We start from the raw sequence: 12218 nt of genomic DNA, 5'->3' as shown, positions 1-12218 counted from the left end.
TCTGATGAAAGAGGCACCACTGCGTAATGCAAATGAGTATCTTATAGCTTATGTTGAACTTTCCGGAGTTCCATTTGTATTCGTATCGAGTCTAACTATGACATTATCTATAATATATAAGTAGGCCATAGCATTGTAATGTATTTAAAGCATGGTATTGACGTGAATTAGCTATAAGCAACGTTCAGCGGACGAGGCAGTCCAACTTCTTTTATATATATTTTTTCTTTATTATTTTGATATCTATAAAAATAAAAGTTAACAAAAGCTGAATAAGTTAAAATCAAGCCACCAAAATTGATCCTAGTTTTATTATGATTATACTTATTCGTATTATTGCTGTTATTATGACTATTGATTGATTAAATTCCGAATGTTTTCTAAAGCTTATCAGGTCTATTTGTTGTGGTTGTCCTGCAATGTGTTGGATGTTGTTTGTTTCCTTTTCTTGAATTCGTGTACAGAACCTATCTTTGAACGAAATGACATAGGCCTCCTATTTGCATCCTATTCAAGGATCCTTTCCCTTTGTAGTTGTCATTTATGTTAATACTGTATTGTACAATATCGCATTCCACTACATCTTATGTGTTGTTGTAAAGGGGCTACACTATATGTCATTAGGGGGGCTATACTGTCATACCAGCCTATAGGCCATCAATTCAGGAGGAATATGAAAAAGAAAATGGCGGTGGGTTCATGGCACATTTGAACATGTAGTGGCTGTTGTTAAACCTTTTATACTTCCCACATTGCATTCCTCTCCTTTACGCTTGTACGGATTGCAACGTTGTCTTGTAGCATTAATGTTATGAATGTATACGCGTAAGCTATTGAATAAACAGATACGTATATTAAACGTGTTGTCTCATTGAGCTGTCTGACTATATGAGCATATATATATATATATATATATATATATATATATATATATATATATATATATATATATATATATATATATATATATATATATATGTATGTATGTATGTATGCGTGCATGTATATATCTATAGATATCAATATATATGGTATTAGCTTTAAGTCTGCAGTGTAAATACATACATATTTTACAAAAGTGTAACAAACCCTGGTATGTCTATACTTGCGCAAGGCCTGCACATTTAGATTTCGTATTATTAAACAGCCTTTTTCTTTATATGTTCTTTATCGGTAAAGCAAATTCAAAACTTGATTTACGTGATGTTAATATAACACATTCGCTACCCCACAACTTGGCCCCAATCAAAAGTCTCTTTTTTCCACACTGTTATGGTGCAGCAAGCACGCCATGGCTCTGTTTGCAATAATGGAGTTACACCCTGCTGCATGCAGTCCTGTCGAGGTTTACAGCGACGAGTCCGCTTATTCTTTGTTTGTACAGTTTATTGTCTGTGTCCATCAATGAATCTTCACCACATGTTGCTTCACTTTCAAATAAATATTATTTTGGGCAAATAAATTGCAAATGATAGGCTTTTTGTCGCATAGACTCAATGTTACAATGCCACAAAGCACTCCCTACTGGCGAAGTTGTGTAAAGGCATGCAGGCGTAGTCAATGTTTGCTGATAACTATCTAAAAGAGGCCTTCCTTTGCATATATAACGAATGTCTTGCGATATATTGAGAACCAAGAGGTTGCTTGTTTCATATTATGATCACGTGTTACTGTAAGGCCTAACAGTATGACTGGTAGGCACCAGAATGTTATCTTTCGTTTTTGCAAGATTATTCCGGTGGAACAAAAATGATGACTGTGCGCCTTTTTCATAGTTTCATCATAGATCAACAGCTTATTCATGGACATGTTATTCTTAGTATCAAAACTGATTGATATTGTGTGTAGTAACTGGTCAAGTTATTGACGGAATGCATTTTTAATTTTAACTGGATATCCAAAAGGCTGTTTTTGGCATGTCATCTATATTTAAGATGCGAGCATATATGTTGTACATTCAGAAAAATATCACTAATCGTACGAGCCTTCTATAAATACTATGCCTACTATGCTTGTAGGTCGACTACAAGATTAAAAGGCTTGTGTTTAGTGGGCTATTAAATGCGTCACCCAGGCCTAAGCAAATAGCACAAGTGGGATTCAATGATATTGTAACGACCGCGTTTGATCTGTAATATACGTCATAAATGCATATTACAGTGATTGTTTAAATGTGTGTTGTATTTATCCTATAAGCTTAGGTGTCATAATACATAGGCCAATCATGCACACATAGGCGACATGCAGTAAGCCAGTTTGCGTATACACTTACATGGTATAAGTGAATAATAATTGTAGGCCATGCTGCATTGGCCATATACTATAAATTAAGTTGGACCTAAAATCCATGGATTTCGGGTAAACCCTTTTGGTAGAATACACCCGTCATTTATATATATTTTCGAGGTTGTTTAACGTGAAAGAAAAATGTAAAGAAAAGTCCGCAGGATGGCTGAAATAGCCTATTCTCGTATATGCTTCGAGTGTCTAAAGGACACATTCATCAGCATTTCTACGATCAAATCATAATTTGCCCAACCACGAATTAACAAAGGTGAATTGGCCTATGCAGATATATATCCCCTGATGTATACATGCATTTATACATGCATTTTGGCCTGAACAAGTTACATATAAATAGGCCTATTTATGAATATGTATATATATATATATATATATATATATATATATATCCCCAATATACATTCAATCAGTTGAAATCCATATATATTGAAATAGCCTACATTAATATGAGTATAAAGGGAGGCAATAGCCTCTACAACACATATTGGAGAATAGGGAAAATAAAACAATAAAGTAATTTTTAATACAGGTATACTATATAAACGTATGCCTATACATTTCTAACGAATAAACAAAGATAGAACGATAATCAATAACTGCATACCAATAGAATTAGACGTATACGACTGAAGAGCGTCTTTGATCACGCACGTTTTAACTTGAACTTCAAATCTCCTTTTGTTGCTAACGCATGCAAACGTTTTTCTCATCCACTTCGAGATTATTATCTCATATTAGACCCATTTGAGCAATTACATGTTATATTGCAATCCTTCTCTTGCATATAATTTAAATTATTTGCATCATCGTATTCATAATTTGTGTTTGCAACACAAATAACCCAAATGTTCCTGGTTGGCATCTCACACACCCATCAAAATATGTGAGTTGTAACACTGGATCAATCTCACTTGGCCTTGCAGGTCTTTCAAACCGCCTTTGACTGCTCTTGGAACACTTTTGACTTTGAGACTTGCTAAATGTGTTTATGGTGGCCTGTCTCCTTGTCCCAGAGGTCAGAGAGCTTCTCTGTGCCCTTCGCAGAGAACTTGTGTGTCATGTGGTCTAGGTCTCCGGCCAACCCTCCACCGTTTATGGCATGGAGCTGAAAAGGAAAACAATGTTTTTTTCCGACGAGTCTCTCCCTCTCTTTCTGTGTGTTTGTGTGTGTGTGCGTGTGTGTGTGTATGTGTGTGTGTGTGTGTGTGTGTGTGTGTGTGTGTGTGTGTGTGTGTGTGTGTGGGGGGGGGGGGGTTCATGTGTGTGTGTGTGTGTGTGTGTGTGTGTGTGTGTGTGTGTGTGTGTGTGTGTGTGTGAGTGTGAGTGTGCGTGTGCCTACGTGTGCGTGTCTGGGCTTCCTGCACTATTTGTGTCTGCGCCCATGCTTTTGATCTAATTCTGAGACGCAATGGGTAGATGCGAAACGGACAGCATTGTGTAAAATGAACAAGCGATAGATCCATGCCATTGAGAAATTAGATACTTGTTTCCTAGTTATAGGCTATATTGATTTAACGTTATAGTATCTCATTTTATACCGTAGAATATGTGGATAGTTATGAGGAATAGGGTATTTCCACGTCATTTCATTATGTAAAGACACATATTGACCGTTTAACCTCAACATGTAAAGAAAATGTTTATTGCGTTAGGCTACCAATAATCATCGTCTTCTGAATAACTATATTTTCCTTCCTATCGCCAATAGCTAGGCTACATTAAAGTAATAGTCTCAGCTTTGGAGAATATCATATGTATAATCCTATTAATACTACATAATAGTCGGCTATGTCAAAAGGATTTCAGAAACCAATGCAAATTCATTCTAAAAATCGAAGTCCAATCTCTTCGATCCTTCCATGTCAAGTTATTAAATTAAACCATTCAAATGATTTAAGAGGTCTCATTTAAAAAAAATATGTTTAGTAAAAAACATAAAACAATCTTTAAGTTTTCTCATAGAAAGCTGACATTTGAGCTAACCGTAATAGCACTGTGATTCCATTTTATTATATTGGATAGGCCTATTTCATGTTCTAACTAATTAGTTGGATTGTAGCTTTATATTGTGGTGTAAATTGAAAATAATAATGGATAAAGGAAAATAAATCCATGGTTAAATGTGTCGGAATAAACGTTTTCAGTGTGGTAGACTAAATTCGAATAGCAAACTGCGTTCATTTCGTATTTTTATGTGCAATTTTTCTTGCTGATAACGATTTACACGTATTTCGTTTTTTGTTAGGGTACACGTTTTGGAAACCAAACACATTAATATTTTCGCAGATTGCCTCCAAACATGTATTATGTGTGTAAACACCTGTACTATTTGTAAGCAAGCAAAAATGTTCCAAAGGCAAATATTTCTAAAATCAAAAATATTGCAATTAGCCATTTCTTTATGCAAGCAAGGCCTAAATGCATTTATTCATGTTTATTTTTATCTATAACTAAAGCCTACTTTTCAGCACCTGAAGACGATACTTTAGTCAATGCATCTGTGCAAATAGACATTGTCACGCATATACATGTGAATAAGGCCAATTCAACCCACATATATACCTAAACAAATATGAAGAATGTGTCGAAAAGCACCATTAAAATTCATATAGTTTGGAATCCTTTAACACCTTATTTGTAGGTATTTATATCTTTGTGTTAGTAAACACAAAGATATATATAGCTTTGCAATGGACATCATTGTCTTAAAACAATCGTAGAAACTACAATCGCTTCTTATTAGCTGGACTTACTGGGACCTCAGTAAAAACAAGGTTATTCTGCGTTTCTTGAACATGTTAGCAGCCCATGCAGCCAAGTTTACTGGCCGGCTTACATCCAATTAAATGTATCTAGGCCATGGGGGGACAGTAATATGATTACACGGGCTTCCCACATATAGCACTGACTTTAGGCCGTTTTAATATGAAGCAGCTTGCTTACTGTGAGATGTTTGTAAAACCACATGTATCACTGTGTGTGTGTGTGTGTGTGTGTGTGTGTGTGTGTGTGTGTGTGTTTGTGTGTGTGTGCGTGTGTGTGTGTGTGTGCGTGCGTGCGTGTGTGTGTGTGTGTGTGTGTATGTGTGTGCTTGTGCTGGTGTTTATTATTGTTTGGTAATATCATGTATTGATGCCGCTAATGTATTGACGTTCGATAATTGAACTACAAGTTCAAATCTGAGCAGATCGAACGATTCCAAAAACACGGAAATAAGTCACTTATAATATACTTAATAATATATTATAAGTGAATAATATCTGAACTGATCCAAAAGCCGGCCCATTCACCGTTCGAGTAATGTGCTTTTAGGAGAACATCGCTTGGAATTCCCCAGACGTGGTCGCGAAGCCTGCTTCCTATAACAGGGGCGTTTAAGACCTCCAAGATATTTGCAATAATGCAGACTTCTGCTTCGAACTCCTGCTCTTAATCTTGACGCCTTTTGTCAGTAGAATAGAAACAAGACGGCACGTTACAAAGCCCTGCTTGTGGCCTGTTGGCTACTGTTCCCCCTGCATTCCCTTAAGGAAGCAAACGATTGTGGCAAACCATTTACTTAGACTGGACGGCTCCTTGGCGAGAGTGTCAATGGATAAATTGTCAGGAGGCGGAAATTGTCCACCTCGATACCACCACCTTTGATTTGCCAAAAGCCACATTAAGAGAAGCCATTTAATGGACAGATGATCAGATGATCAAGAATCCCAGCCAAGAAAACATTTCATATTTGTATATCGTGTGTGCATAACACACACACACACACACACACACACACACACACACACACACACACACACACACACACACACACACACACACACACACACACACACAACATGTCGATTATGCAACTGCAACTAACTGTTGCATATCATAGCTGTTTAAATTAATATCAATTAAAGCCAGAATTACCTTGAAACAAAAAAAATATTTTCTCGAATCTTGCTAGGATTGGTTAATTCTTACTCTAGCTCTTTAGTTGGTTATAGGCTAAAATGGATAAAAAACATGTAACATTGTAACTCGAGTTGCTACAACCGAAATGCTCTCATTCTTACCTAGTTTCGTCAAATACAAAAGCCTTTACCGTTTCTATAGCAATGCTGAGTTTTATGGTGGTTGTAGAGAATTTAGTGGTCAAATTCAAGTGCTGTGCCTGGACAGTTGTCTGCTTTCTTTGTACTTGGATGCAGCACGCATATTGGACCGCCTTTTGTCTGTCCTGTTGTAAATGAACTGGTAACGTTTTCCCAAATTAAAAAATCAACGATTCTTGTGCGCCAATTTCTTTCCAAAATAACCCAAGATTACTCACTTTCCATAGATTCATAAAACATGTTTTTATTTTTCTGCTATCATAAGTTATCAAACATAACATTTTTAAATTCGATTGAAAGTAGCCTACGTACAGGCATCTTTCTTACACCAGCACGACATATAGGCCTATTTGTGTCTTATTATCCTAATGTCATATAATTATGTCGTTTATCCTCTTATGTGGAATTAGCACGTTTATAAAAGTGTGCACATAGCTCTCAATTGTATTATTTAGTTAAATTAAATCCATATTACAATTGTAAATGTACAAAAACATCAACTGAAAGTATTGCCAATAGGATTTTTATTTCATATGGTAGGCGTATATGGTATACGCCTGATTTGACGAATGAACACTTTAACATGTAAGTAGGCTACGATTAATACGTTGCAATTGTATTAGGCTAAAATGAAAAAAAGTATAAGGCATCGACCTCAACAACATTAACACGTTACGACGCTGAATGCTCTTCCTTTGTCACCAGGCCTAAACGAGGCTCTACGCAACAACAAAAAAAACTTTACCAATGGTCCAAATAGTCCTGCGGAATTATCATAACTTAAACAAATAAGCGTTTTAAAACGCCGGCCAGCATATTACCAAAAAACATCTAATCGTTCCCCCACTTAGCAAATTAGCATTACAAATTCCCCAATTGTAAATGTTATCCTATTCTACCACACCAGGACAAAATACGCATCCACACTTCAGGTAAACATGTAAGAGTGGATTTAGGATTAGACATTATTCCTTGTGAAGTCCTCCGTTGCTCATTTGAGAAGACGTGGGCCTTGCTGCTCAGGCTCCCCCACTCCCAGTCGAACGACGGCCTTGAAACGTGCAGTCGTCCTTCAAGGGATTAGATCATGGTCCAAAGTCAAGGAAATGGGAGTTGACAGATCAGTTAAACATCTTCAATCAACAAACAATGGTTGGGTTGACACGGCTCTTTGTATGATAGCCTTCAAGCCCACTGGACGTTTCATGTAATGACAGAAATAATATAAAGGCTGACCTATTGAAATGTATATATACTTTTACCCAGGCACAATTATGCAATAATCATTTCATTGTTTTAGATCGTCTTGTATACGGACTTTGCTGGTTGAAAGCAATCCTCAAAATATCGTATTAATAACGCAATCCAACCTTCTATAAAAAAATATATAGGCCGACCTAATCTGTTGGTAATTACACTTAAACAATGTAACATTTTATGACAAGAAATGTAAGTGACCATGAAAACCAAACATTTTGGAAAGTAGACATGTTTGAGTAGGCCTTTGACTTCACTATTAAATGTTGCATGGCTAAAATATCACATAGGTATTCTACATGTCCGACTAGTCCCATAAAATGCAGCTCTCTGGTACGCAACGTTCAATAAGAATCATCATAATATAGAAAAATTACATGAAAAGTACTATTTTAATATCAACTCATCTTACCCGCAAATCCTGATTAGTATTATTTAAGAGTGTATCTTTGTGCATATAGTCAACGAAGAGTCTATAAATGGCTTATAGCTCTTCTGCTAACCTATTAGCCAGTAAGCAGAAACACAGACCACTTCTATGATTGTCGCGCTCCTTTCCAACTAACATGCATCTGTAACTCGTTTTTTTTTTAGAAGGGTACTTCATTGGTGTCGGAAAATTAATCGTTTGATCCTCGTATACCTTACCTAAGCGAACCACTCCTACACATCCAACTGTTCCAAACTGATATATGACAATATCTACTTTCGATCACGTGTCTGCGGGGCGACTTAGACGGATTGCGCGTCATCTCGCCTTCCCAAATTTTCCCCTTCTGCAGTTCGAATCCAAAACATCTATCTATAGTACGGAGTACGAGCGAAAGATGTTTAACTCGGTGAATCTGGGCAACTTCTGTTCCCAGTCGCGTAAAGACCGGACTTCCGAGTTTGGTGACAGGACAGGCTGCGCGTCTAACATATACCTCCCCAGCTGCACCTACTACGTCCCTGAATTTTCCGCCGTATCTTCGTTTCTTCCACAGGCCCCGTCGCGGCAGATTAGCTACCCTTATTCCACAAATCTTTCTCAAGTACAACCGGTGCGGGAAGTTTCATATGGCCTGGATCCTGCGAGTAAATGGCACCCCAGAAGCAATTATGCACCGTGCTATTCTGGAGAGGATTTGGTGCATAGGGACTGTCTCCCACCATCCACCATGACAGAAATGCTTATGAAGAACGAGAGCGTGTACAGCCACCACCATCACCATCCAGGCTCCAACCATCCCTCCGCTGGATTCTACTCCGGTGTGGGGAAAAACAATGTCCTCCCTCAAGGATTCGACCGCTTTTTCGAAACGGCTTACTGCAGCGCGGACAATCAGCCGGACAATTGTTTACAAAAGGGCGAGGCGAGTAAACTGGAATCGGAATCCCAGCAGCCCTCCTCTCTACCCGGCGCCAGAGACCAGGAAAAGGAGCGAGAAGATGAGGAGGAACATACAATTTCGGGCTCGTGTACTTCTTCAGTCACCAAGGAAGGCAGCAGCACCAAGAACAGCCACTCCAGTAGGTACCGACGCTGTAAATGGTGAAAGGTTAAGGGACTAGCCCGGTGTTTTGTCGGTCAGATTTTATGTGGAGTTTTATAAGCATTCAAAGGATTTTATTATAACCTACAAAGCTCTTTCTCCCAACGAGAAGAATTTTTACGATGGGAAAGCACTTTGAAAAAAAGGATGTTATACACAGACTCCTCTATCGTGAGAGTCTGTGAATTTTTAAAGAGCGCGCTATTGTGACAAATGCTAACTTTGATCATGAACTTTCGTTGGGATTTTAAGGGATTTTCTTGTTGGGTTGTCTAGAGTTAAAACCAATTGGGCAGAACATTGCTTTTGGCGTATTGTGAATTGCCTCTTAGCACAAGCTTATCAGCTAATTACCATGCATTATTACACACTGACAGAAAAAGGAACTCTCGATTATCTCTCTGTCTATCTAACTATCTATCTAGCCATATACTTATCTATCTATGCATTCTATCCATCTATCTATCTATCTATCTATCTATCTATCTATCTATCTATCTATCTATCTATCTATCTATCTATCTATCTATCTATCTATCTATCTATCTATCTGTCTATCTATCTATCTATCTGTCTATCTGTCTATCTGTCTATCTTTCTACCTGTCTGTCTGTCTATCTGTCTATCTGTCTATCTATCTATCTATCTATCTTTCTATCTATCTATCTATCTATCTATCTATCTATCTATCTATCTATCTATCTATCTATCTATCTATCTATCTATCTATCTATCTATCTATCTATCTATCTATCCATCCATCCATCCATCCATCCATCCATCCATCCATCTATCTACCTATCTGTATATCCATCCATCTATCTATCTATCTATCTATCTATCTATCTATCTATCTATCTATCTATCTATCTATCTATCTATCTATCTATCTATCTATCTATCTGTCTATCTGTCTATCTGTCTATCTTTCTACCTGTCTGTCTGTCTGTCTTCTATCTATCTATCTTTCTATCTATCTATCTATCTATCTATCTATCTATCTATCTATCTATCTATCTATCTATCTATCTGTCTGTCTGTCTGTCTGTCTGTCTGTCTGTCTGTCTGTCTGTCTGTCTGTCTGTCTGTCTGTCTGTCTGTCTGTCTGTCTGTCTGTTTGTCTTTCTGTCTGTCTAACTAACTATGTTTAGATATATATTTATATATATATATATATATATATATATATATATATATATATATATATATATATATTTCTTTCTTTCTTTCTTTCTTTCTTTCTTTCTTTCTTTCTTTCTTTCTTTCTTTCTTTCTTTCCTTCTTAACCCTTCTTCTCTCGACATTTATTGTGTTGGGAAACAAGGGATGTATCGAATGTATGCTACATCATGCAGGAGAATGCACAGCAGTTCATGCTGTTCTGTTGCAACTGAAAAGCTATAAGTTTCGTTTGTATTTGACTACAGTACTTGCATTGCATTTCAATTTATGCATGACTCTAAGGCATATATTATTATTTGAATTGGATGATGAGTATAAAGTAGGATTCCATTACATAGGCTTTATGTTGAAATAGGCTACGATTGAATGCTACAAAGCAAGCTTCGTTATACTTTTATCAACCAACATTGCTCATTTAGGCGTATGTGTACATATTAGACAAATGCCTCTGATTTATGTCAACTGCTATTGAGTATGCAAATAAGGTTGTGAACAATATTATAATTCTAGGCCAAAGAGAGCATTGTACCAACAAATGCATTGTGGTTGGACTTCTCTCGTCACTGTGCCCCCTATACGACAGATATAGGGCACTTGATGCATGCGGTTATTTACTTTATTTCTGTGTATCTTGAGCAAACAAACACATCGTTATAGCTCGTAAGGGGATATCAGTTCCTCTTAGGGATGCGGTTATTCATCTCTCTAATGGCTGTTTTTCGGATGGCTTGTGTTACTTTTCACGTTGATGTTGTCTGAAATAGTTTAATTACCTAGGCCTTCACACACCGTTTCGCCAATATGTAAATACTAAATCCCATCTCAACCCGGATTTCGTTTACGACTGTGTTATTGTTCGTCAAATAGATGACAGAATCTGATCTTCATACTATTTATCTCCTTTAGGCACCCCTCGTACAAGGAAGAAGAGATGCCCTTACTCCAAATTTCAGATTCGAGAGCTGGAGCGGGAGTTCTTCTTTAACGTTTACATCAACAAAGAAAAGCGGCTTCAGCTGTCACGAATGCTGAACCTCACCGACCGACAGGTTAAAATCTGGTTTCAGAATAGAAGAATGAAAGAAAAGAAGCTGAGCCGAGACCGCCTGCAATACTTCTCGGGGAATCCCTTATTGTGAGCCGCATTTGCGTTTAATGTCATGGTCCTGGCCAGTGACAAATCAACATATACTTATCTCGTTGAGTTGTATTTGTGGGCATTACCAAGATTTAAAATGAATCCCATAATACCAACAGTGCAATGTAAAAAGGACAGTCTAAATTGTTATGCCCGCATGGAACAAGTCGCCATTTTCTTACCTACGGGCGGTGGTACATTTCTATCTGGCTATCAGAGAGGTCAATGGGTGGTTTAAGATTATACTTTTTATTACCAATACTGGTCTTCCATAATCTATACCATCTATTAACCATGATTTTTGTTTGTGTTTATTCTATTGTTCATTTAGGGCAATTATAGAAAAAAAAATACTCCTGGACCCCTATCTGCCGGAGTTACGCCTAACCTTTCCTCTCCTCTGGTATATGTATATAGCATATTATTAAAAACTAATGTTTTCTACCAGATAATGGACAATAAGACATTACAGGCAGTATGTTGCCATTCATTACTGTGAGATTAAATCTGTGAAAAAGTATCCCATGTACAGATTAGCCTATGCAAATGCACTCATTCTGTAAATAGGTAGATGTAAAAATGGCAATTTCCCCACTCTGCTGCTATTCCCCATCACACTGCCCTTGCAACGATATCAGCTTTAATGCAAGCCATTAAATTATTTGTGTTTAACATTGGTGCTTTTGTGATCAGAGAAGAGGA

The 12218-nt window shown here is 37.3% G+C and overlaps 1 protein-coding gene across 1 annotated transcript; it reads left to right on the top strand.

Annotated features, from left to right (window-relative positions):
* Positions 1-8353: 8353 nt before the first annotated feature.
* hoxc11a (homeobox C11a) lies at positions 8354-11517 on the top strand (the record flags this gene model as incomplete). The annotated part of the gene is given in 4 exon segments (XM_079740929.1): positions 8354-8380; positions 8382-8457; positions 8460-9173; positions 11285-11517. Coding segments are annotated over 4 exon segments (1050 nt in total).
* Positions 11518-12218: the final 701 nt, after the last annotated feature.

Source organism: Pollachius pollachius (assembly GCF_949987615.1).
Source record: "Pollachius pollachius genome assembly, chromosome: 8".
Lineage (NCBI taxonomy): Eukaryota > Metazoa > Chordata > Actinopteri > Gadiformes > Gadidae > Pollachius > Pollachius pollachius.
The sequence above is the reverse complement of the archived record's forward strand: the minus strand, read 5'-3'. Positions and strand labels throughout refer to the sequence as shown.